This window comes from Piliocolobus tephrosceles, chromosome 15 (assembly GCF_002776525.5).
Source record: "Piliocolobus tephrosceles isolate RC106 chromosome 15, ASM277652v3, whole genome shotgun sequence".
In the NCBI taxonomy this organism is placed as follows: Eukaryota; Metazoa; Chordata; class Mammalia; order Primates; family Cercopithecidae; genus Piliocolobus; species Piliocolobus tephrosceles.
Window position 1 is genome coordinate 25,913,575 of NC_045448.1, and position 27,574 is coordinate 25,941,148.

The following is a 27,574-nucleotide window of genomic DNA, read 5'->3' on the forward strand; positions in this document are numbered from 1 at the left end:
TTTGAGGCGGAGTCTCGCTCTGTCGCCCGGACTGGGGTGCAGTGGCCGGATCTCAGCTCACTGCAAGCTCTGCCTCCCGGGTTTATGCCATTCTCCTGCCTCAGCCTCCGGAGTAGCTGGGACTACAGGCGCCCGCCACCTCGCCCGGCTAGTTTTTGTATTTTTAGTAGAGACGGGGTTTCACCGTGTTAGCCAGGATGGTCTCGATCTCCTGACCTCGTGATCCGCCCGTCTCGGCCTCCCAAAGTGCTGGGATTACAGGCTTGAGCCACCGCGCCCGGCCTTAAATTGTGTTTTAATGGGCTTGCCTGACTAGGTCAGGTTCACCCTTTCGATTAAAGTCAGAGTATAGTCACTCCTCGATGCCCAGGAGGATGTGTTCCAGGACCATCTGCAGGTATCAAAAAACTCAAGTCCCAAAGTTGGCCCTATGTAACTTGTAAATACGACAAGTACCAAAAGGCAGCCCTCCATATAAACACAGTTTTCACATCCCTGGAATACTGTATTTTCAATACGCATTTGGTTGCAGATGCGGAACCCACTGATATGGAGGGCTGTCCATATTTAATGAAAAGAAATCCACCCATAAGTGGACCCATGCAGTTCAAACCAGTGTTTCTCAAGGATCAACTGTAATTATCTCTGCAAAACACCTTCATCTTTGCTGTAAAACAACCAAATCACAGGAGTTGTTACATCCCACTGTATTCACAGGTCCTGCTCATGCTTGAAGGATGGGTATTATACAAATGAGAATATCTGGCCATCTTAGAATACTTTCTACTAAAACTAAATTCCCATGAGATTTACATATATACGTGTGTGTGTGTGTTTTTACTTGAGACAGGTTCTCGCTCTGTAGCCCAGGCTGGAGTGCAGTGGCACAAATCTCAGCTCACTGCAGCCTCAACCACTTGCGCTCAAGCTATCCTCCCACCTCAGCCTCCTGACTATCTGGGACCACAGGCATGTGCCACCATGCCAAGCTAATTTTTTTATTATTGTAGAGATGAGGTCTCACTACATTGCCCAGGCTGGTCTCAAACTCCTGGGCTCAAGTGATTCTGCTGCCTAGGCCTCCCAAAGTCCTGGGATTACATGTGTGAGCCACTGTTGCCAGCCTATATTTTTTAAAGACAGAGTCTCGCTACATTGCCCAGGCTGGTGTTAAACTCCTGAGCTCAAGAGATCCTCTTCCCTCAGTTCCCCAAGTAGCTGAGATTATAGGAGGGCACCACTGCACTCAGCAATATATTTTTTAAAATACATTTTCATAAATATCAGTAACAACCCATTAAAAGTATAATGGAGGCTGGGCAGGGTGGCTCACACCTATAAACCCAGTACTTTGGGTGGCCGAGGTAGGTGGATCACAAGGTCAGGAGTTCGAGACCAGCCTGACCAATATGGAAAAACCCCGTCTCGACTAAAAATACAAAAAAAAAAAATTAGCCGGTGTGGTGGTGTGCGTCTATAATCCCAGCTACTCAAGAGGCTGAGGAAGGAGAACTGCTTGAACCCGGGAGGTGGGGGTTGCAGTGAGGTGATCGCACCACTGCACTCCAGCCTGGGCAACACAGAGACACTCCCTCCCCATCCCCCCCCAAAAAAAGTATAATGGAAAACAGTATTTTTAGTAACTAAAAACATAAAACTTGTATAAATCATCACCTCTTCTGTAAACCATTATTCTGCCTTCTATTACGTTGTGAACTCCAAGATGGCAAAGACAGTGTTCTTCATGTCTCCCATAAGCACCGACATATAGCACAGAATGAGTAGTGAAGTATTCAATCAACATAAATGGATGGGAATAAAATGAAGTGCAGCTGACCCAACAGAAGACACTCTTTTAAGTTCAAAAGCAGAAGATGAAAACAGTATTTTATTATTTACTCATGACCAAAATAAAATAATTTTAAACAAATAAGAAAATGCAGTTAGATTCAGCCGGGTGCAGTGGCTCACGCCTCTAATCTCAGCACTTTGAGAGGCTGAGGCAGGCGGATCACGTGAGGTCGGGAGTTCAAGACCAGCCTAACGTGGAGAAAACCCATCTCTACCAAAAATACAAAATTAGCCGGGCATGGTGGCGGATGCCTGTAATCCCAGCTACTTGGGAGGCCGAGGCAGGAGAATCGCTTGAACCCGGGAGGCGGAGGTTGCCATGAACCAAGATCACGCCATTGCACTCTAGCCTGGGCAACAAGAGCAAAACTCCATCTCAGAAAAAAATAAATAAAAAGAAAAAAGAAAATGCAGTTAGATTCACACTCAAACATCATTGCTAAAATGGTGGCAGGAGGTAGAGAAGAAAAGAGGAGCTGAAGATACTTGTGCAAATAAGGGGAAGATCTAGGGTAGAGATGTCTGCAATTGAGATGTAAGGCAGGAGAGTGGGATTACGTACAGAATCTCCTGAAGGCAGCGGGGTTAAGTCTCTGTGTGATTCCACATTGACTCTTAGTAACAAGCAGCAAACGAGGCTTTCTTGAAATATAACAGGTTTTCATCAGAACTGTCTCAAACCTCTGCACTTGTTTGCTGCTAAGAAATAACATTGCTTTCCCTCTCTCATTTTTTTTTTAAATACAGACGGTGTCCGCAGGCTCAGCGGCTCATGTCTGTAATCCCAGCACTTTGGGAGGTCAAGGCAGGTGGATCACGAGGTCAGGAGATCAAGACCATCCTGGTTAATATGGTGAAACCCTGTCTCTACCAAAACTACAAAAAATGAGCCAGGCGTGGTGGCATGCACCTGTAGTCCCAGCTACCCAGGAGGCTGAGGCAGAAGAATTGTTTGAACCCGGGAGGCGGAAGTTGCAGTGAGTCGAGATGGTACCACTGCACTCCAGCCTGGGAGACAGAGTAAGACTCCATCTTAAAAAAAAAAAAAGACTTCGTCTCAAAAAAAATAGAGATGGGGTCTTGCTTTGTTGCCCAGACTGGTGTCCAGCTCATGGCCTGAAGTGATCCTTCTGTTTGGCCTCCCAAAGTGCTGGGATTACAGGTGTGAGCCCCGGCCCAGAAATAACATCTTTATATATTTAGTTTTTCTATTCAAAAGCATGAAATAAGTCCTTCTTTTTTTTTTTTTTTTGGAACAGAGTCTCACTCTATCACCAAGCTGGAGTGCAGCGGCGCAATCTCAGCTCACTATAACCTCTGCCTACTAGATTCAAGCGATTCTCCTGCCTCAGCCTCCCAAGTAGCTAGGACTACAGGCGCACACCACCACACTCAGCTAATTTTTTTTTTGTATTTTTAGTAGAGATGGGGTTTCATCATGTTGGCCAGGCTGGTCTTGATCTCTTGACCTGTGATCTGCCCGCCTCGGCCTCCTAAAGAGCTGGGATTACAGGTGTAAGCCACCGTGTCCAGCCCCCATTTATTAATTTTTCAGTAATATTAAAAAACAGACCTTACAATATGCCAGGCATTGTACAAAGAATTTTTTATACACTTTCGCCTCATCACTTAACACCTCAAATGGAAGGTTTTATTACTGTCCCATTTTAAAGTGAGGGAAATTGAGACAGCTTAGAAAATGTAATCTTACAACTCCAAATATGTTCCTTGGACCACAGCACCAGCATCACCTGGGAACCTGTTAAAAATGAAGACTCTGGCCACACCACAGACCTACTGAATCAAAATCTGTATTACAACAAGATCCCCAGATGATTCTTACGCACATTAATGTCTGAGCCTGGTTTAAGTAACTAGCCCAAGCTAACACAATAAACAGTAAAGCTAAGATCAAATCTGTGAGATTTAAAGTCCATGTCCTTAATCACCAGCTAATAATTCGTTTTCTCAAATAGAGTCCACATATTTAAAGACTATTCCCAGCCAGGCATGGTGGCTCATGCCTGTAATCCCAGCATTTTCGGAGGCCAAGGCAGGAAGGTCACTTGAGCCCAGGAGTTCTAGACAGCCTGGGTAACATAGTGATAGGGCAACATAGTGATAGCCTACCTCAACAACAACAAACAATTTTTTAATTTTAAAATTAGCCAGGCTTGGTGGCACGAGCCCGAGGTCTCAGTTACTCTGGAGGCTTAGGCGGGAGGATCTCTTGAACGCAGGAGTGTGAGGCTACAGTGAGCCATGATCATGCCACTGCACTCCAGCCTGGGCAACAGAGCAAGACACTGCCTCATTAAAAGAAAAAAACACTTCACAAGTTGCTATTAAAAACAGTCCTTTTTCCATTATGTCTTTCACGCCTTTTAGTATAAAAACTATTTTTCTATTATCTTTGTCTTGTAATCCATTCCTTTTTACATTTTTACACAAGCCCAAAATACACATAAAAAAAGAAAATCTTTCATAACACTAATGTATTTCATGGTTACATCCGTTTCTTACAAAATTTGTCAGAATCTCTCAAATCAGACAGGAAACTAGTCACTATAAATCAATAGCAAAACATTTAAAATGTTGTATACCATTTAGAAATAAGTAACTAACACCACTGAACACTTATTCGAAATTGAATATGGCTAAGCCAACTACTGAATAATTCAAACATCAGTGAGTTAAAGATGAAAGATGACATGGGCCATCCCAGGCTGTGAACTCCAGTGAAAGGCCATTCTAGTATCAATTGCTAATTAATGTCAGTAGCCAAAAGATTTTCAAATGAAAAGTCTCTCACAACATCATTTTTGCCAAAAGATGGATCAACTTACTCAGAGGATACTATAATTAGCAAGTTTTACAATGCATTCTGATGTCCAAGATGAACTAACTACATGCGTATTTACCATTAAACGATTTTAGTTCTGTCAAGCAAGGTCAGACGTAAGAATTGTTACAGACATTTCCCAATGTCCAAATGTAACTCAAAAGAGTCTTTGGATGCAAATATCTTGGTGTGTCCCAGCATAATTTTTTTTTTCACAAAGGGAGATACTCAACCAGCTTTCATGGCAAACAATATTTAATATATTTGACTAGCTTTATTCAAATTATCCTCTCTTAAAAGTAAGAACAGGCTGGTAGCAATGGCTCACACCTGCAATCCCCGCATTTTAGGAGGCCAAGGCAAGAGGACTGCTTCAGCCCAGGAATTCAAGACCAGCATGAGCAACATGTTGAAACCCTATCTCTACAAAAAAATACAAAACATCGGCCAGGTGCAGTGGCTCATGCTTGTAATCACAGCACCTTAGGAGGGCGAGGAGGGCAGATCACCTGAGGTCAGGAGTTCGAGACCAGCCTGGCCAACATGGTGAAACCCCATCTCTACTAAAAATACAAAAATTAGCTGAGCGTGGTGGCAGATGCCTGTAATCCCAACTACTTGGGAGGCTGAGGCAGGAGAATCACTTGAACCTGGGAGGTGGAGGTTGCATAGAGCCAAGATCGCGCCATTGCACTCTAGCCTGGGGGACAAGAATGAGACTTCGTCTCAAAAAAAAAAAAAAAAAATTACCCAGGCATGGTGGCAGTGCCTGTAGTCCCAGCTTCTCGAGAAGCTGAGGTGAAAGGATCACCTGACGTTGGGAGGTCAAGGCTGCAGTAAGCTGAGCTCCACCACTGTACTCCAGCCTGGGCAAGAGAGTAAAAAGCTGTCTCCAGAAAAAAAAGAAAAGAAAAAGAAACTTCTTTTTAATCTCCAATTTTAAAATGGTACAAAAAAAAAAAAAAAAGATTTAGCATTCCTATGTTAAGAAACTCAGTTAAGGTCTGCAAGTAAAAACACTTTAAAAGAAAGTCTGTCTTAAAGGAGCACAAAGTCTTACTGGCATAGACAGAATTTCCTCCTTCTTATCCACAATAAAAAAAGTATTTCACAGCTGGGCACAGTGGCTCACGCCTGTAATCTCAGCACTTTGGGAGGTCAAGGGGGGCGGCCGCGAGGTCAAGAGATTGAAAACATCCTGGCCAACATGGTGAAACCCCGTCTCTACTAAAAATACAAAAATCAGCCGGGCATGGTGGTGCACGCGTGTAGTCCCAGTTACTCAGGAGGCTGAGGCAGGAGAATCGCTTGAACCCAGGAGGCAGACGTTGCAGTGAGCCAAGACTGCGCCACTGCAGTCTTGCTCTGTTGCCAGGTTCCGTTAAAAAAAAAAAAATTGCCAGGCGGGGTGGCTCACACCTGTAATCCCAGCACTTTGGGAGGCCAAGGCGGGCGGATCACAAGATCAGGAGATTGAGACTATCCTGGCTAACATGGTGAAACCCCATCTCTACTAAAAAGTACAAAAAAATTAGCCAGGCGTGGTGGTGGGCACCTGTAGTCCCAGCTACTCTGGAGGCTGAGGCAGGAGAATGGCGTGAACCCGGGTGGCGGAGCTTGCAATGAGCCGAGACTGCGCCACTGCACTCCAGCCTGGGCAACAGAGCGAGACTCTGTCTCAAAAAAAAAAAAAAAAAATTACCCTGGTCTGGTGGCACACCCCTGTCGTCCTGGCTACTCAGGAAGCTGAGGTAGGAGGACCGTTTGAGCCCAGGAGGTCAAGACTTCAGTGAGCTGTGACTGAATGCCACTGCACTCCAGCCTGGGTGACAAAGCAAGACTCCGCCTCAAAAAAGAAAAAAAAAAAAGAGTAAGGCAGATATTAAATATACAAGTAATGACATGAAAGGATATCCATGATATTCATAAAATAAAGTTATAGAATTTCATGTAAAATAAAGGTATACCTGTTTGTATACATGAGGTTAAAAAAAAAAAAAAATCCAGAAAGCCATATGTAACTATCAACCAGAGTTAATTTCAATATGGTAAGTAAATATTTTCAATATTTCAGTATGCAGACTTTCACTTAATTCCCGTTTTCAGTATACTGACTCATCTAGAATTAACCCTTTACACACTTGTTTTTTTAAAAAATAATGAGCCTATATAACTCAAATAGGAAATAAATTTAAAGCAAATAGTTTTTAAATCATATTGAGAGTTCTAAAATTTAGTTCATTCAACAACCTTTTAACAGTAAAAACATAATAATCCACACTGTACTAAAAATACTAAATTATAAAATACCATAAACTATGAAGATGGCCTCTATGAGATGTAAAAAGAAAGAATACAGAAGTAGAGAGGTATTCAGAGTTTTTTTGTAAACAGGACAAAGATAGCAAGTTTAGTTATATCTTCACACACTGGCCTCCTTCCAAACAGCTTTTGTAGAGGGGGGGGAAAAAAGTCCCACAGCAAAACTGTCCAGCCTCTCAAGAGTAGATAGAATCTGTGGATGGGGAAGCAGAAAGGACTTTTGCAAACCTGAGGTTATTTTCTCAACGCCTTTCAGAATTCTACAAGAGATGCAGGAGTAGCAGCAGCAACACCACCTTTCATAGAAATTTTTAATTTAAGTGTTCAAAAAAGATTCTGTTTTTCCCCCCTCTTCAACAAACTAGCAGGCTTGTGGGCTTTCAGGATAGAGGAATAAAAACAGGACAGAAGAAATTATGAAGTTAACACAAAATTTTATTTATTTTGGTTTTTGAGATGGAGTTTTGCTCTTGTTGCCCAGCCTGGAGTGCAATGGCACGATCTCAGCTCACAGCAACCTCCACCTCCCGGGTTCAAGTGATTCTCCTGCCTCAGCCTCCTCAGTAGCTGAGATTACAGGCATGCACCACCCATACCTAGCTAATTTGAAATTAACACAAAATTATGCAGGAGAACTTTCAATAATATGGCAAGAAGGAAGATCAATCAAGCAAAAAGTGTTACATCAAGTTACCTACTACTAATAATAGACTTGCAGAAAGTAATTTCATGAATGTAAACACACAGTTGTTTTGAAAATTATGCATTCTGAAATAAATTACAGAATTTCAGAAAAACAATGAGTGAAAATTTTGCATAACAGATCTATGGGATAAATGTAAAGCAGAGATCAGAGGAAAATTCACAAGACCAAAGAGCTACATAAATTAAAAATTAGCAGGGCACAGTGGCTCACGCCTGTAATCCCAACACTTTGGGTCCACTGCGAGAGCCCAAGAATTTGAGACCAGGCTGGGCAGCATGGCAAAACCCCATCTCTACAAAAAATACAAAACTTAGCCAGGCATGGTAGCGTGTGCTTGTGGTCCCAGCTACTTGGGAGGCTGAGGCAAGAGGATTCCTTGAGCCTGGGAGGCGGAAGCTGCAGTGAGCTGAGATCACACCACTGCACTCCAGTCTGGGCAACAGAGCAAGACCCTGTCTCAAGGAAAAAAAAAAAAAAATTAAAACTTAAATAAATTCCCAACTCAAATAGCAAGAAAGATAACAAAGGACACCAAAACAAAGCCTAAGAGTAAAATTGTAAAGGTGTAAGTGAAAACTAATAAGATCAGAGAACAGAAAAACAATTCATAAACAAAATCCATTTATTTGGGGGAAAACAAAAGCACCCACAAAATAGATAAATCACTAGCAAAATTAATAAAGAAGGAAAGACAGTAATACAAATATACAAAGTAAGCATTGATAAGGAAGAAATAACTATAGAGAAGAAAAATTTTAAATTATAAGAGATTATTTTCCACAGCTTTAGGCAATTAAATTTGAGAATCTCTATTATATGGATAACTTCATGAAAATACAGTTTACTAAAATTGACCCTAGTAGAGAGGATGCTTAAGCAAACTAAGTTCCACAGAATAAACAGACAAAATTATTAAGGAATTAGCTCACCAAAAAGCACGGAGCCCAGATGGTTTCTCAGGAGAATTTTTTTTTCCCAAAAGTCTATTGGCTCTTGGAGGGTTGTAAGTTCTTTTTTTGTTTTTTCCCCAATGGTTTGTGGTAGTGTTTGGCTACATGGATAAGTTCTTTAGTGGTGATTTCTGAGATCTTGGTGCACCCATCACCCGAGAGGTGTACATTGTACCCAATGTGTAGTCTTTTATCCCTCATCACCCTCCCACCCTTTCCCCGCCCAGAGTCCCCAAAGTCCGTTCCATTATTCTTATTCCTTTCCATCCTCATAGCTTAACTGTCGCAGTTTCTCTATTTTTAGCTCATACCAATGCTTTCTCACTAATGTTTATGTAATCAATGAGCCAAGATTCTGCCCGGTTTTACTTTCTATAATTCGTATTATAAAAATTGGCCAGGCACAGTAATCTCAACTACTAGGAAGGCTGAGGCGGGAGAATCACTTGAACCCAGGAGGGGACGCTTGCAGTCAGCCGAGATTGCACCACGGCGCTCCAGACTGGCAACAGAGTGCCAGTCTCTCAAAAAATAATATTTCCATTTTCTACACTTCCTACATCAAAGTAATTAGCCTATCTTTAACAGAAATTTTCTATCTTCCATCTCATTTTCTAAAGTTAAATAAAGATGAATCATCTAAATATTTGATGACACCCTGAGGATTTTAGCAGTGACAAAAGTTGTAAGTGACAAAAACCAAAATCTTGTGTACATTCAAAATAATAATTAACCAATGAATGAAGTCTATATATTAAAAAAAAAAAAAAAAAAATACTATGCAGCCATAAAAAAGGATGAGTTCCTGTCCTTTGTAGGGACATGGATGCAGCTAGAAACCATCATTCTCAGCAAACTATTGCAAGAACAGAAAACCAAATATCGCATGTTCTCACTCATAGGTAGGAACTGAACAATGAGATCACTTGGACACAGGAAGGGGATCATCACACACCAGGTCCTATTGTGGGGAGTGGCAGGGGAGGGATAGCATTAGTAGATATACCTAATGTAAATGACAAGTTAATGGGTGCAGCACACCAACATGGCACATGTATACATATGTAACAAACCTGCATATTGTGCACATGTACCTTAGAACTTAAAGTATAAAAAAAAAAAAAAAAATTAAAAAAAAAAAAATTCTTCTTCAGTCTACAAATTACATCCCAAAGATCTACACTACAGGTTATGTTCCTCATCTCTAACACCCACACCTTGGTTCTCATATTTTTTTTATCATTTTCCTCCCAAAAAAAAAAAACCCAATGTCCTTAAGTGTATAATCTCTAAAGTCTGCCTCTCTATCCCTTCCACCTACAATCACACACACATTTGTCCTTTTGGGACTCTTTCGCCTTTTAATGCTTCTCTACCCACGGGTAAGGAGGGAAAAGTCAAAAAGCAAACAAGATCAATAAGACTGCTACTTTCAAAGTTCTGCTTTGCAAAAACTGCTAAAATCCTCAGGATGTCATCAAATATTTACGTGGTTCATCTTTCTTTTTAATGAGCCTAATTTTGAACATAGTTCTAAAGTCAATGCAGACAGGGTGCAGCGGCCCACATCTGTAATCCTAACACTTTCGGAGGCCAAGGCAGGCAGATCACTTGAGTCCAGGAGTTCAAGACCAGCCTGGGAAACTTGGCGAGATCCTGTCTCTACAAAAAAAATTTTTAAACTTAGCTGTGGTCCCGGTGCAGTGGCTCACACCTGTAATCCCATCACACTGGGAGGCCGAGGTGGGCAGATCACTTGAGTCCAGGTGTTTGAGACCAGCCTGGGCAACACGGCGAAACCCCATCTCTACAAAAAATAAAATCAGCCAGGCATGGCAGCACATGCCTGTAGTCCCAGCTACTTGGGAAACTGAGCCAGGAGGACTGCTTGAGCCCAGCAGTCAGAAGTTGCAGGGACCCAAGATCACACCACTGCATTCCAGCCTAGGCAACCAAGTGAGATCCCATCTCACGCACACACACAGAAAATTAGCTGGGCATGGTGGCACATGTGTGTGGTACTTAGCTACTCCATAGGTCAAGGAGGGAGAAGCCCTTGAGCCCAGGACATGGAAGTTGCAGTGAGTCCTGATCACAAGACTGCACTTTAGCCTTGGTGACAAAGTGAGACCCTGGCTCAAAAAATAAAATAAAGTCAATGTAATGGTTTTCAATATCCCTGGTTAGCTACAAGTTTTTCAATTTAAATTGTACTAAACACTACACTATCTCTCACTTAAATAATTCATTACCACCATCACTACTGCCCTTAAAATTTAAAACATGCAGCTGAGTATGGGGGACCACACCTAAAATATTAGCACTTTGGCAGGCTGAGGCAGGAGGATCACTTGAGCCCAGGAGATTGAGATCAGCCTGAGCAACATAGGGAGACTCTGTCTCTACGGAAAAAAAATAAAAAAATTTTAATTAGCTGGGAGTGGTGGTGCACGCCTGCAGTCCCAGCTACTAAGGAGGCTGAGGCAGGAGGATCGCTTGAGGGGTTGGTTGAGGTTGCTATGAGCTGCCATGGTGGCAGTGCACTCCAGCTTGGGCGACAGAGCAAGATCCTGTCTCAAAAAAAAAAAAAAAAAAAAGTAAAACATCTGAAACTGCTAACTAAATACTAGAATGCTTTTTATAACTAGCATATTTAAATAAGACAAATTTAAGATCAACAGGGAGGCAGTCCAGTATAGTGTATGCACTTTCAAGATCAGCTGAATCGCAGCTCCATCACCTTTCCCTGGTGTCCTCAGTTACTGGAGCCAGTGTATACATTCAAGTTCATTTTATCAGTCTTTTGGCATAATCTACTATTATATAATAATTACGAAGCCAGGCACAGTGGCACATGCCTATAGTTCCAACTACTTGGGAAGCTAGGGCAGGATGATCACTTGAGCCCAGAAGTTCAAGGCTTTAGCGCACCACAATCATACCTGTGAAGCCATTGCACTCCAGCCTGGGCAACATAGCAAAACCCATTCTAAATAAATAAATAAAATTACAATAATTATTATGAATCTTACTATTTTGTTTAGTTTATAGTAACCTTACATCAAACCATGTAGCACTCCCACATATATACACACATCCCGTATCATCCCAGTATCACATACCAACATTTAATGTGTTGAATATATCTATTGCTATATTATTGGTCAGGAAAACAACCCTATTTTAACAGTACTCTCTAAAACATGATAGCTCTACAATGGAGGTACCAAGAACACATGAAATAAGAAACAGACCCTTGCTTCCTTGATGAAACTGTTCCTCAAACACTTGACATCCTAATGCGTAAGAAATAAGTTTAAGCCTTAAAATCTCTTTTCCTATTCCTTTGGATCTAAATACTAGCATTCTTATTTAGGTCAAAGTTACTTTCATTTCTCAACTCACTAATTTTCTGATTTCATTATTCTGCAGTCTGAAATATTACAAATGTACCTTTGCCCAGTCCTTCTTTTATTTTCATCTATTTATCCTAAAAACATAAATATTTTGAACACCGAGATTTAGTTTAATCCCCTCACTTATAGGTAATAAAATAACCCTCCAAAACTAAGAATGTTTTCTAGATTTTGGCTATTAGAAAAAGAAAAACTTGAGTGTCATCATTCTCTTTCTAAAACACAGTTTCACTGAGACTGGGGCTTTATGTATTTGCCAGAATCAAAGAAAAATACCAAGCTACTAATATACTGGTCCCCTCAGGAAATCTACTAATCAAAGTAGTCTTTCCATCTTTTAAATACTATTTTTCACATAGCTAGCTAGGGCATGAAATGAGCAAATATACTAACATAGGAAAAGCTAAGTAGTTGCAAACTAATTTTTCCTATTTGTCACAATCTCCCAATGACTATTTTATCAAAGGAATCATAATGCAAAAAACACTCTTTAAGAGTCTAGAAACTTCTCTAATATTAGTGCTTTGAGAGGCCAAGGCAGGAGGACTGCTTGAGCCCAGGAGTTCAAGACTAGCCTAGCCTGGGCAACACAGCAAGACCCTGTCTCTACAAAATATTTTTAATAAAAAAAAAATTTTAAAGATCCTAGGAACTTAAAATTAATTAGCATAAATTAGGGTCTAGGTCTGCTTACCTATAATTAAAATTCATCTGCTTCTTTTATTAACAGAAAGAGGTCTTCAGGTATCCACCAAGTAGAGAGTAAAATAGTCCTCTGTGGGGAAGCAACCTCTACACCATCAAAAAAAGTATAGGAGTCTTATCTTTTAGAGAGAAACTTCTAGCACAGGAAGATATACCAAGATACACTGTAAGTGAAAACACCCAGAAAGTAAAATGTGCTATTATTTCTTAACTTTTTTACATTTCCAACTAAGAGAAATAAAAAATGAAGACTCATCAACCTCCTAATGCATAAAGTTTACAAAAAATGCACAAAGTTTACAAACAAATGCACAAGACTGAATAAACAGTATGACCTAGATTTGAGGAAATAAATAAAAGAGACTAGATGGTAATATACCAAATGTTAGCAGATACAGACGAGGGGTGAAATAAATGTGAATTTTTTTTTAATTTTTTTTTTATAATTTTCCAAATTTCCCTACAGTGAACATTACTTTCATATTTTAAAAAACCTCATTTAAAATAAATAAATAAATAAATAAAAATAAAAAACCTCATTAAAAAATAAACCATATGACATAAGGGTTCACTAAGAAGGGCTATGTTGTCGAAGTATTATTGACATGATTCACCATTAAATGGGTGAACACCTCTCACTTTCCACTATTAAAATGCTGTTTAATGCCCTATTACTTTTCTGCTGCATCCTCAACGATGGAAAGAACTTCACTATCTCCTACCATTTCATTTCTGCATACAACTTGCTTTTAAATTTTTCTTCTTAAAATATGGTAAAAGTTCTCACTAATCCTCAATAGTCCACTTTTTAAAACCTACCTCTAAATTTCGTCATAACAGAATTAGGGGGAAAAAATTGTTTTACCCACTAATTACAACTTCATTAAGCCACCATCACTTTGGCTAGGGAAAGTGAAGGCCGGGTAAACTACACGTCCCACCATGCATTGCTGCCTTGTTCGGAGTAGGTCTCTACGGAAACAGGAAAAAAAAAAATTCTACAAGTCCCACCTGTTACTTCGTTTCTAAACACCTCCTGCACTTTCGGCTCCAATACCAAACAAAAACAAAAGCCTCGTGATCTCACGTCTGCTCCGGGAGCCAGACAAGCAGGGGGCCCAGGGTCAAAGGCATGTCCGCTGTAACGGGTAAATTCTATCCAGCTCCAGCGCTCCCCTCTCCTTTCCGGGGCTGGATGCACGCACAAGCCTTCTATCTGCATCCAATGGGGGCTCTCCAGCCGCACAAGGGAGAAGAACAGGTTACCGTGCAAGCACCACAGACTTCCCCGTGACGGGACGGGGGCTACCACGGAGCAGAGGTGATAGCGACGTGACCCCAAGAGACAGCCTCAAAACACTGAGGACTCGCCGCAGACGCCGAGAGAAGCCACGGCCCCGCGGCTATCACGTTCCGCCGGGCGCCTCCATTCCCACAAGGATCGCAACCCCGACACTAACCGCCGCCCTCTCCGCGCGGTTTTGTGCCCCCTTAGCCGGGTCGCTGGGCCAGTGACCTCCCTTCCCCTGCGACTGGCGGACGACAAGGGAACGAAATCCTCCCGGCCTTCCCCTTCGCTCCCTCCCCCTTACCGTCTTGGCGGCCTCCGCCCAGGTCCTGCCCTTCTTCCTACGTCCCTTTTCCCTCATGTCGGGTCTTGAACTGACTGGGAGGTTCCCGTGTCCGGGCTCCGGCCGCCCTCCCTGCCTGCTCTGCCCTGCGCTGCTTTTCCCGCGGTGCCGGGAAAGGTGGGAGAAAAGGAAAGTCAGGCCGGGGGGGCACCCAAGCAGAGGAAGCGGCGGGGGTGGTGCGCGGGGGGGTCTATGGGGCGGCCGGTCCTCCTGCTGCCGTTGCCACTGCTACCGCCGCTGCCATATTGGGTTCTTACTGTACAGGCTGCCGCTACGGTCATGTGACCGCTCCCGCGCGGCCGTCACTACTGTACGCAGCCGGCCGCGCGAACGAGCGCGGGCGCGCCCCCGCCTCCCAAGCCCGGCAGCTGAGCGAGCGAGCCGGCGGTCTGCGGTACCTCGCCACGCCCCCACCCTTCCGGTCTCCGCCTCTCCGCAGGAGCATGCGCGCGAGGGAGGCCCCGGCAGTAGCTGGCGTCTGACGCTCGGCGCTCACACCTACAGCGAGTATCTGCCTGCGGAAGCGGAACTTGTTACATCCGGGAAAGCTTATTGAGCTGATCCCGCCTCGTGCGAGGCGCTGCATGGGCTGTGTAGACCTAGGGAGCTGACCTCTTACGTCAGTGGGTGACTCTGCCAACTATTACTTAGGATAAGCCCTGCGTTTGTGTTTTCTCATTTATTTGCATTTTTACAAAGGTTATCTTTTTGAAGATAGGCAACAATTCTCATCTATCTATTAACCCCATTCGATAGGCAAAGCAACTGAGATTGAGTGACTTGCCAAACTCACAAGTCTGGGATGTAGAGACACCAAATATCAAATTGCCAGCTCAGAGCCCTTTCCATCTCCCCAGAAAGCCTCAAACTTAGGTGACAGTTTTTAAGGTCCCCAGTAACTGCATCCACACTTTTACATGTGAAGCTACTCATCAATGACAGAAATGGTGTCTTCTTTATTTCGGTGAGCTCAGTTCCTAGCATAGTGCCTGTACATATCAGGCGCCCAGTAAATATTTGCTGAATGATTCAGACATTTCTGTGGTCAGAGACCATTATTTGTAGTATCCATAACAGCCTTCTGAAAGATCCAGAATGTGGCATCTTCTCTTACATCATCTATGCCTTGATACTTTGCAAAGTAAGAAGCATGTGGTAATACCTGCTGATCTCACCAATCCACCTGCTTCCAGAAGCTGCTTCCAAACAATCTAGTAAATTTACCATAGTGTGAAATAGGACTGAGGATTGGATTGCCTCTTGGGAGGAAAGACAGATGAGAGCACTGCTTAAAGTTTATGGATGCATTTCAGAAGTTCATGGACTCCCTAAAATTATGAACTATATTTTGTGTGTTATATGTGAATTTTTTGAGAAGAGGATTCATAACTTTTCCTCAATTTTTCTTTTCTTTTTTTTTTTTTTTTTTTTTGAGACGGAGTCTCGCTGTGTCGCCTGGGCTGGAGTGCAGTGGCCGGATCTCAGCTCACTGCAAGCTCCGCTGCCTTCCAGGTTCACGCTATTCTCTCACCTCAGCCTCCCAAGTAGCTGGGACTACAGGCGCACGCCACCTCGCCCGGCTAGTTTTTTGTATTTTTTAGTAGAGACGGAGTTTCACCATGTTAGCCAGGATGGTCTCGATCTCCTGACCTTGTGATCCGCCCATCTCGGCCTCCCAAAGTGCTGGGATTACAGGCTTGAGCCACCGCGCCCGGCCAACTTTTCCTCTATTTTTCAAAAAGGATCTGTTGTGCCAAAAAAAAAAAGGGGGGGGAGTTTGAGAGGCCATCTAGAAGTATCTAGATACTTCTTTATATTTCCCTTCAGTCATGGATCAAACAGCCAATTTCAGCAATTGATATGGATATATTTTCTGAAATGTCTTTGATAATTCATAGCCCTATCCATTACACAGGTAGCATGTACCACCTCCCTCCAAAGCTTATGTCTGTAGTCTAAGAAGGCCTTCTCGCCGGGTGCAGTGGCTCACGCCTGTAATCTCAGCATTTTGGGAAGCCACGGTGGTCAGATCACTTGAGGCCAGGAGTTCAAGACCAGCCTGGCCAACGTGGAGAAACCTCATCTCTACTAAAAATACAAAAATTAGCTGGGCATGGTGGCATGCGCCTGTAATCCCAGCTACTTGGGAGGCTGAGGCAGGAGAATCACTTGAACCTGGGAGGCAGAGATTGCAGTGATCGTGCCATTACACTGCAGCCTGGGCAATAGAGCAAGGCTCTGTCACAAAAAAAGAAAAAAAAGAAAAAGAAGAAAAGAGAAAAGAAGGTCTTCTCCATCCCTGACTGTTGAGTTGAGTACAGCTTACCATCCAGTCCTGTTGTTTGGTCCTGGAGCCCCAACTGATTTTCAGATCCTCCTAGGCCAGATAATCCAACTGTCCTTACTTTGCATTTCAGGAGCTCTATCCCCAGGTTTTCATTTCAAGGGTAGGGATTGTAATGTTGCGGTTCCTACTTCTTAATCTTCCACAGATACAGATAGTTTATTATTATTATAAAAGTATAATTCCCCAGAAAGTATTTTGTCCCCATGTCTATTGATTGAATTTGTTATGTGTATTTGCATCTCTCTCATCATCCCCACCCTCCTTCTGGATTTCCTTAGATATTCTGTTTCTATTCTCACTCTACTCAAGCCCATCCTACAGGGAATGCCAAATCTATCTTCTTAAAACTCCACCCACTACCCTACTAAGATATCCTCCCTAGTTCTTGATTGAGTCACAGTTTCTTAGCTTTACAGATATAGTTTCTATAATCAACTTAGTTATCCTCTGATTTATCTCTGGTTACTTCCATCAGCATTTGCTACTCCCCTGAATACCCCTACCTCTACTTTTGCCTCTTCATTTAACTAATAACATTGCTTCATATATCATGTAAAAATTATTGGCCACCAGTTGCATTCTCACCTTGCCTTCAATCCCTAAATTTACCCATAAGTTCGCACATTCTAACCACCTCCTCCTCCTTACCATAGCCTAATCCCTCCTTTAATATACTGTATACAGGACATTATCCCTTCTCATCTTCCTTGGAATGTTGTTCCATTTGTTTCATTATTTTCTACTTCTGATACCCCTCCATCTCCTTCTACAAGCATATTCAAGACACTTCCAGCTTAAAGAAGTCTCTTTACCCTACCACCCTACCGTACCAAATTATTTTTCCTGTCTTTCTTGCCCATAAATATCTTGAATGTGTGACCAACACTCACCATCTCCACTTTCACAGCTTCCACTCACTCCTCTGCCCTACTAAGTGTAACAACGCTTTACATCTGCAAATAAAGGTCTGACTGACTCTTTTGTGGTAAAGTGAATGACCTGCTTTGACAACTTTAGCTTAGTGTACTGCAGAAAATGAAATCAAGGATTTTTAGGCTACAGACATTCAGCCCCAACCCCTTCGAATGCTTTATGTTGGAATCCACATGAGATTTTTATTTTCACCATAAAATTCACCTTTTTTCATCCTTACCAAACTGCTCATTGTAAAAATTTTATAGATATTTGTTTTGTTTGTGGAAGCAGAGACTGAGCTTTGACTTCTTGTGCAAGTTATATATTGGAGTGCTCTCAGAAGAAACCTGTAATGTTGTGAGGGAAGCATCATAGAGAAGGGAAGAAGCTGGCCAGGCACAGTGTCTCATGCCTGTAATCTCAGCACTTTGGGAGGTCAAGGTGGGCAGATCACTTGAGGTCAGAAGTTCAATACCAGCCTGGCCAACATAGTGAAACACGGTCTCTACCAAAAAATACAAAAATTAGCCGGGCGTGGTGGCTCACAGCAGTAGTCCCAGATACTCAGGAGGCTGAGGTGGGAGAATCACTTAAACCTGGGAGGTAGAGGTTGCAGTGAGTTGAGATCACGCCATCGCACTACAGCCTGGGCAATAGAGTGAGACTCTGTCTCAAAAAAAAAAAAAAGAAAAAAGAAAAGAAAAAGAAAAAGAAAAAAGAGAAGGGAAGAAGCTAAGAAAAGCCTACCCTCAGCCTCACAACTTGGTTGAGCATGAATGGCCCCTCGTTAAGTATGTCTCCTCTGTAGAACCAAACTTTTCACTCAGATGAGATAGCATCAGGTCTAGACTTGGCAAAGTTTGGGACAGGAAGCGCTAGCAAGCCCATTTGGCCCTCACACAGAAGCTGTTTTATCTTCAACAGTTTTATTATGAATGTGATATTTTTATCTCCATCTGCTTGTCTCCTCTAGATATCTTTCCATTTTTTGTGAAACTTGGGCAAGTTGACACCCTCAAACTCCAACATATAGCATAATTTTAAATAGTTACATAGCATTCCATTGTTTGGATTATGTACAATAATTTTATCTAGTCTCCTGTAGTTAACATTTCAGTGCTATTATAAATAATCCTTATATACAAGGGTTGCCACTCACTTGTGGAAAGAGATCTAAGGAATATTAATTAAAGTGAAAAAGGCAAGGTATGGAATCAAGTGCGTAATAGGGTTCCTTTTGATGAAAAAAATGGAGGCATAAGAGAGACTTTTTTTTTTTTGGCTACAAGTATCCAAACCCCCTTCCCATATTTGGAAATTTCCTACCCACTACAGAAATTGAAAATACCTACCCTCCCTTTTGGGTAGGGCATAGGAACATGCCCTAGGTTCCATCAATCATTTACTTCTGCCCTAGACATTGAATCAGACATTAGTAATATTCAGGATCAGTGATGTCAGTGATACAAGTTGCAGAGTCTTCAAAAGGCCTGCTCTGCAGTAGTATTTTGGCCACTATTTCTGTTAGTGGTAATTTCCAAGCTAGGATCACTAGATCTCCTACAGATTCTGTAAGCCATCTAGTTTTGTTTGTTTGTTTGTTTGTTTGTTTGTTTGTTTGTTTGTTTTTGTCTTTTTCAGGCAGAATTTTGCTCTTGTTGCCCAGACTAGAGTGCAGTCATGCGATTTCAGCTCACTGCAACCTCTGCCTCCCAGGTCCAAGTGGTTCTCCTCCTCAGCCTGCTGAGTAGCTGGGATTACAGGCACTTGCCACCACGCCTAACTAGTTTTTTTGTATTTTTAGTAAAGATGGAGTTTCACCATGTTGACCAGGCAGGTCTCCAACTCCTGACCTCAGGTAATCCACCTGCCTTGGCCTCCCAAAGTGCTGGGATTACAAGTGTGAGCCACTGCACATGGCCTAAGCCATCTAGTATTTTTTTAAAAAGGCCAGGCACAGTGGCTCACACCTGTAATCCCAGCACTTTGGGAGGCCAAGGCGGGCAGATCACGAGGTCGGGAGATCGAGACCATCCTGGCTAACACGGTGAAACCCCGTCTCTACTAAAAATACAAAAAATTAGCCTGGCATGGTGGTGGCGGGCGCCTGTAGTCCCAACTACTCTGGAGGCTGAGGCAGGAGAATGGCGTGAACCCGGGAGGCGGAGCTTGCAGTGAACCGAGATCACACCACTGCTCTGGGCGACAGAGCGAGACTGTCACAAAAAAAAAAAAAAAAAGTGTGTAGCACCGGGGGTTGGGGAGCTAAGGGAGGGATACCATTAGGAGAAATACCTAATGTAGATGACAGGTTGATGGGTGTAGCAAACCACCATGGCATGTGTATACCTATGTAACAAACCTGCACATTCTGCACATGTATCCCAGAACTTAAAGTACAATAAAAAAATTAATTTTTTTAAAGTGTACAGCACCTTCCCCTTCACTTTCTTTTCCTCCTGCTCCAGCCATGCTTCCCCTTCACTTTCCACCTTGATTGTAAGTTTCCTGAGGCCTCCCCAGCCATACTTTCTGTACAGCCTGTCAAACTGCGAGGCAATTAAACCAATTTTCTTTTTTTTTTTTTTTTTTTTGAGGCGGAGTCTCGCTCTGTCGCCCGGACTGGAGCGCAGTGGCCGGATCTCAGCTCACTGCAAGCTCTGCTTCCCGGGTTTATGCCATTCTCCTGCCTCAGCCTCCGGAGTAGCTGGGACTACAGGCGCCCGCCACCTTGCCCGGCTAGTTTTTTTTTTTTGTATTTTTAGTAGAGACGGGGTTTCACCGTGTTAGCCAGGATGGTCTCGATCTCCTGACCTCGTGATCCGCCCGTCTCGGCCTCCCAAAGTGCTGGGATTACAGGCTTGAGCCACCGCGCCCGGCCACCAATTTTCTTTATAAATGAATTTCTTTATAGCACCATAAGAATTCAGAATTTCTTTATAGCACTGTGAGAACAGATTAATACAAGGTGCAAGATGAAAATGGACTTCATCTGCCTTACAGTCCCATTCACGAATAGCTTTGAACGACAGGAGTGAAGGGACACCCTTCCAGTGTGCAGAGGTTCAGGCAGTGTACTGGATTATCTACTTTGTGTGGAAAGAGATATGGCCCAAGGTCAGAATATAAACAGATTCATGGTAGGTAGAGACTAGCTCAGCCAAGTGGTCAGGGTCATGCAACAGAAAAGACTATAAGATCAGAGGTAATGAGGTTGGGATAGAGATATGTGGATGAACCTATGAACACAAAATATAAAGATCTCATGTTTAATGCTCATATTAATACTCACCAGAAAGCATAGAAGAACATTTGCTGAGTATGGTGGCTCACACCTGTAATACCAGCACTTTGAAAGGCTGAGATGGGAGGATCGCTTGATGCCAGTAGTTCAAGTCAAGCCTGGGCAACATAGCAAGACCTGTGTCTGCAGAAAATAATGTGTGTATTTGCTTTTTTTTTTTTTTTTTTGAAATGGAGTCTTGCTCTGTCACCCAGGCTGGAGTGCAATGGCGTGATTTTGGCTCACTGCAACTTCTGCCTCCTGGGTTCAAGTGATTCTCCCGCCTCAACCTCCTGAGTAGCTAGGATTATAGGCGCATGCCACCAAGCCCGGCTAATTTTTGTATTTTTTGTAGAGACAGGGTTTCACTGTGTTGATCAGGCTGGTCTCAAACTTCTGACCTCGTGATCCGCCTGCCTCAACCTCCCAAAGTGCTGGGATTACAGGTGTGAGCCACTGTGCCCAGCTGAAAATAATGTTTTAAAAATTAGCTGGGCATGGTGGCATGCGCTTGTGGTCCCCACTACTCAGGAAACTGAGGCAGGAGGATCACCTGAGCCCAGAGGAAGATCCTGTCTCAAAAAAAAAAAAAAAAAAAGCATAGAAGAAGCATGAAGCAATAAGCAAACAGGCAGAATGACTCAGCCAGTTGACATCAGGCAGCCTCTGTCATTGACCACTCCAGTAGTATATAATTCATCTATGAACATAGTAGACATGGTGGCAGGGATGGAGGCTACGAATAGACACAACATCATGGGTTCCCACTCACCACTGAACTTTTACCTTCTACTGCTACTGAATGTCCAACCTGCCAGCAAGAAGGATGAAAACCAACCCTCTGATGTGACACCATCCTTCAAGTACACCAATCAGCCACTTGGAGGTAAGTTGCCTACAGTAGACACCTTCACCTTACAAGGGGCAGCAATTCATTTTAACTGGAATATGCATCTATTTCAGGTATGAGTTTGCCTTTCCTACTAATAGAGTCTCAAAGTGGTGCCCAGCCAGCACCACTTTCAAGAGCTTACAAAATATCTGATCCATTGATATGGGATCTCATATAACAGTGCATCAAAACAAAGAGCCTTTTCTGTTTTTTGAGATGGGGTTTTGCTCTTGTTGCCCAGGCTGGAGTGCAATGGCATGATCTCGGCTCACTAGACCTCTGCCTCCCAGGTTCAAGCGATTCTCCTGCCTCAGCCTCCCTAATGACTGAGATTACAGGTGCATGCCACCATACCCAGCTACTCTTTCATATTTTTAGTAGAGAGAGGGTTTCACTATGTTGGTCAGGCTGGTCTCGAACTCCCGACCTCAGGTGATCTGCCTGCCTTGGCCTCCCAAAGTGCTGGGATTACAGGTGTGAGCCACCGCTCCTGGCCATAAAGAGCCCATTTTATTTATTTATTTATTTATTTATTTATTTATTTATTTATTTATTTATTCATGATTAATAGACTATTTAGGCAGGAATACATATAGTCATCATTGCCAGACTTAATATGAAAGGTTAAATGTTCCATCCAATTTCCTTCCCGGATAAGTTTTTCTTTCCTATCTGTCAGTTTTGAAAACATGATACCAGAAGAAGAGGGGCCTAAATCCACACAGAGTTCCCAAGAGTGAGTTTTTAGGAGTGGGTCTGAAATTAGAATAGACATTTGCTGATCTTGGATAGGTCCAACGAATCAAGGCAGGATCTTCGATGACCCCTCAGCGGTTGGGTTCGTTGTACTGAAGCAGGTACTCTAATTTCAGCCGAGAAAGAGCCCATTTTATAACAAAGAAGATATGGCAGTGCACACATGACTTTGGGATCTTCTGGTCCCGGGGGCTTTATTTTTCAAAAAGCATGTAATTCTTCAAGTCATACAGCTATTGAAGATATTAATTGAATTTACAGTAGTCTACTGTCATCCTAACTACACAGAAACTTTTGGCCTGATTAAGCAATGCCATGGCCCACTCATGGCACACTGAGAAACCAGGGCAAAGATGTACCCTGTGAGGATAGACACCACCCTCAAAAACACATATAGCTGCTCTAAATCAATGACCAACATACGGTGCTTTGTCCCTAATAGGTAGAATACATGGGTCTGGAAACGAAGGGGTGGAAAAAGAAATGGCTCAGCTTTATGCATCCCTTCCCCTCAGCTCTGGGCTCTGTGAGTTTAGAAATTCTGATTTCCAAGGGGACTGTTTCCACCAAGAGGCACAGCAAGAGTCCCACTGAACTTCACGGTTACTGCCTGAGCACTTCAGACTCCTGTGTCAAGGGACCAGACAACATAAAAAGAAGTCACCACATTGTTGGGGTAATTGATCCTGATCTTCAGGAGGAAGTTGGGGCCACACATGGTGGCTCATCCCTGTAATTCCAGAACTTTGGGAGGCCAAGGCGGGCAGATCACTTGAAGTCAGGAGTTCAAGACCTCATGGCCAACATAGTGAAACCCCATCTCTACTAAAAATACAAAAATTAGCCAGGCGTGGTGATACATGCCTGTGGTCCTAGCTACTCAGGAGGCTGAGGTGGGAGGATCACTTCAGCCAAGGAGGCAGAGGTTGCAGAGAGCTGAGATTTTGCCACTGCCCTCCCGCCTGGGCAACAGAGCAAGACCCTGTCTCAATACAAAACAAAACAAAACAAAAGAAACAACGAAAGAGGAAGTTCGGATTCTGTTACATAAGGGAAGCTGAAAGGACCCTGTTAGCTGTCCTGAAGGGATCCCCTGAAAGGATCCACTTAGCTGTCCCTTAGTACTCTCTTACCCAATTTTGTTAGTAAATGGTACATCAGCCACAGCTTTAAAAAGGATTGTTGACTAGGTGCGGTGGCTCACACCTGTAATCCTAGCACTTTGGGAGGCTGAAGTGGGTGGACTGCTTGAGGTCAGGAGTTTGAGACCAGCCTGGCCAACCTGGTGAAACCCCATTTCTACTAAAAATACAAAAATTACCTGGGTGTGATGGCAGGCACCTGTAATCCCAGCTAGTCGGGAGACTGAGGCATGAGAATTGCTTGAGCCCAGCAGACAGACGTTGCAGTGAGTCAAGATTGCGCCACTGGCCGGGCGCGGTGGCTCAAGCCTGTAATCCCAGCACTTTGGGAGACCGAGACGGGCGGATCACGAGGTCAGGAGTTCGAGACCATCCTGGCTAACACAGTGAAACCCCGTCTCTACTAAAAAATACAAAAAGTTAGCGGGGCGAGGTGGCTGGCGCCTGTAGTCCCAGTTACTCGGGAGGCTGAGGCAGGAGAATGGCGTAAACCCGGGAGGCGGAGCTTGCAGTGAGCCGAGATCGCGCCACTGCACTTCAGCCTGGGCGACAGAGCGAGACTCCGTCTCCAAAAAAAAAAAAAAAAAAAAAAAAAGATTGGGCCAATGCACTCCATGATTGTTAGCAGGTGCTTAGACCCTTTGGTCATGAAAGTCTGGGCTGCATCACCAGGCAGGCCACCTAGACCAGCAGAGGCACTAACTGAGGAAGAGGAATCTGCATTTGGATAGTAGAGGAGGGAGACAATGAGTAGAGTTGCAACCTTGAGATCAACTGCAGTGGTGGAGGCTGTCTTTCCCCCACTCTCCTCTCCTTATAAACTTCCCTCAGGGGAAGAGGCCCACCAGAATCCAGGAAGAGCTGCTCCCAGAACCCACACAATAAGTAGTTCCAAGTGGACTGTATGTAAAACTCGAATTCACTTCCCATCCTCTCCTTCAGGACTGAAATACTTACTCCCCCAGCTGTTGGGAATTTTCTCTGAGGCCTTAGCTGAAGAGAGTCATTCTGCTTCAGATCACTTCTCAGGGCAGCTTGTATCCAATATGTTGGAGTATAAAGGCCTGGCCACCTCACCTTGTCTTAGGATGACCCTGAGGTGCTAGCCTGGCTTCAGAGCTCCCCATAGAGTTGGCTGAAACATTTGCTGAAAGCGTAGCAGAGCCCAGCTTCTCCATCTGCCCAATCCTGCTTCCTTCACTTCCTCCACAGGTGTTGATCCTGAAGGCACCCCTAATGAACTTCCCACACGCCAGCCTACTCTGCAACCATGCTGGTGGGTGTGTAAATAAAATTTCTGGAAGGATGCACAAAATAATATTAGAAGTAAGTATCTAAGGGTAGTGGGGAGTTTGGAATTATGAAAAGAAGACTTTTTCTTTTCTTTTTTTTTTTTTTTTTGAGACTAAGTCTCGCTCTGTCCCCTAGGCTGGAGTGCAGTTGCACGATCTCAGTTCACTGAAACCTCCGTCTCCTGGGTTCAAGTGATTCTTCTGCCTCAGCCTCCCGAGTAGCTGGGACTACAGGCACATGCCACCAAGCCCAGCTAATTTTTTTTGTATTTTTAGTAGAGATGGGGTTTCAGCATCTTGGCCAGGTTGGCCTTGAACTCCTGACCTCATGATCCACCTGCCTTGGCCTCCCAAAGTGCTGGGATTACAGGCGTGAGCCATCACACCTGACCGTGATGGTCAATTTTGTTATATACTTTTTACCACAATTAAAAGTTAAAAAAAGGCCGGGCGCGGTGGCTCAAGCCTGTAATCCCAGCACTTTGGGAGGCCGAGACGGGCAGATCACGAGGTCAGGAGTTCGAGACCATCCTGGTCTACACAGTGAAACCCCGTCTCTACTAAAAAATACAAAAAGCTAGCCGGGCGAGGTGGCCGGCGCCTGTAGTCCCAGCAACTCGGGAGGCTGAGGCAGGAGAATGGCGTGAACCCGGGAGGCGGAGCTTGCAGTGAGCTGAGATCAGGCCACCGCACTCCAGCCCGGGCCACAGAGTGAGACTCTGTCTCAAAAAAAAAAAAAAAAAAAAAAAGTTAAAAAAAAAAAAAAACTTTTTAAAGGCTGGATGCAGTGGCTCACACCTGTAATCCCAGCACTTTGGAAGGCCAAGGTGGGCGGATCACCTGAGGTCAGGAGCTTGAGACCAGCCTGACCAACATGGAGAAACCCCATTTCTACTAAAAATACAAGAAATTAGCTGAGCGTGGTGGCACATGCCTGTAATACCAGCTACTTGGGAGGCTGAGGCAGGAGAATCGCTTGAACCGGGAGGCAGAGGTTGTGGTGAGCTGAGATTATGACATTGTACTCTAGACTAGACAACAAGAGTGAAACTCCATCTCACACACAAAAAAAAAACCACCACCACCAACAAAAACCATTTTAAACCATTTTAAAGTATACAGTTCAATAGCATGAAGTATATTCACATTGTACAATAGATCTCCAGAAGTTTTTCATTTTGCAAAACTGAAACTCTGTATCCATTAAAGAACAACTTTCCATCTTCCCCTATCCCCAGCCCCTGGTAACTTATATCATTCTATTTTCCATTCCATGAGCAATTTTTCGATCAGTGATTAGTAATGCTTACTTAAGACCTTGACAGTCTTGGAGCCTATTTTGTGAAGGCAACATAGCTCCCATAGAAGTCCATTTTCTCACATTCACAATCAAGATGAAGCACAGTACCTATTTTGTAGTCTGGTTCCCGTTTGGATTCAAAGCTGGTATCCACTGCCAACATTCAAGAGTAGGATGCTATATTACTCACCATTGTCTTTTTAGCTCAGTGAAGAATACCTGGCACAGTGGTCCACAAACTTCTGGATGTCATGGACACATTAATTTTTTTTTTTTTTTTTTTTTTTAGTCAGTAGTAGTGATGTGTGCCTGGAGGCCCAGCTACTCAGGAGGCTGAGGTGGGAGGATCTCTTGGGGCTAGGAGTTTGAGGCTGTAGTGCGTTATAATCATGGCTGTGAATAGCCATTGCACTCTAGCCTGGGCAACATAGCAAGACTCTAGCCTAAAAAAAAAATACACACAAACACAATTTTTTTTAATAGACAGATGACTGACATAAGATGTTCAACTCTTTATTCTTATAAGTAAGCATATTTTTTGTTTGGTTTGTTTCATTTTGAGACAGAGTCTCGCTCTGTCACCCAGACTGGAATGCAGTGACAAGATCAGAGCTCACTGAAGCCTTGAACTTCTGGGCTCAAGTCATCTTCCCACCTCAGCCTCCCAAGTAGCTGGGACTACAGATGCATGCCACCACACCCAGCTAACTTTCCATTTTTTTTGTAGAGATGGGGTCTCACCATGTTGCCCAGGCTGGTCTCGAAATGCTGGCCTCCGAGATCGCGCCACTGCACTCCAGCCTGGGCAACAGTGCAAGACTCCATCTCAAAAATAAATAAATACATAAATAAATAAATAAAATAAAAAAGAAATCCTGGCCTCAAGTGATCCTCCTGCCTCAACCTCCCAAAGTCCCAAAGTGCTGGGATTATAGGTGTGAACTACAGCACCTAGCCAGTAAACACATTTTAAATAATTGACTCCTATCTATGATCTTCATAATTTTTAGGAAAGGAAAGACATTTAACAGCAACCAGCTAGAATAAAAGTTAGAAGAACATAAGCTCAGATCAAAAGACAATATGTTGTTTTTTTCTCCCCTTCTCTCTCCAATTCTGTCTGATGGCATTGCAAAGACAATTTCTTTTTTAAGGAAAATTTTATACCCTCACAGATAGTAGAACCAGTATCAATTCCAGGGGGACATTGATTGTTTTAAAAAT

At 43.4% G+C, this 27,574-nt stretch overlaps 1 protein-coding gene across 2 annotated transcripts in view; it reads right to left on the minus strand.

Moving 5' to 3' along the window:
* The window catches only part of ASXL2 (ASXL transcriptional regulator 2), a 160,943-nt gene extending 146,208 nt beyond the window's left edge, over positions 1–14,735 (minus strand). The window contains exon 1 of one of the 2 annotated variants that reach the window (XM_023229942.1): positions 14,385–14,735. In XM_023229942.1, the coding sequence (XP_023085710.1) occupies positions 14,385–14,441 (57 nt within the window). In that variant the 5' untranslated portion in view covers positions 14,442–14,735. The remainder of the gene's footprint in view (positions 1–14,384) is intronic. The other variant, XM_023229943.1, reaches the window with a different exon arrangement.
* Positions 14,736–27,574: the final 12,839 nt, after the last annotated feature.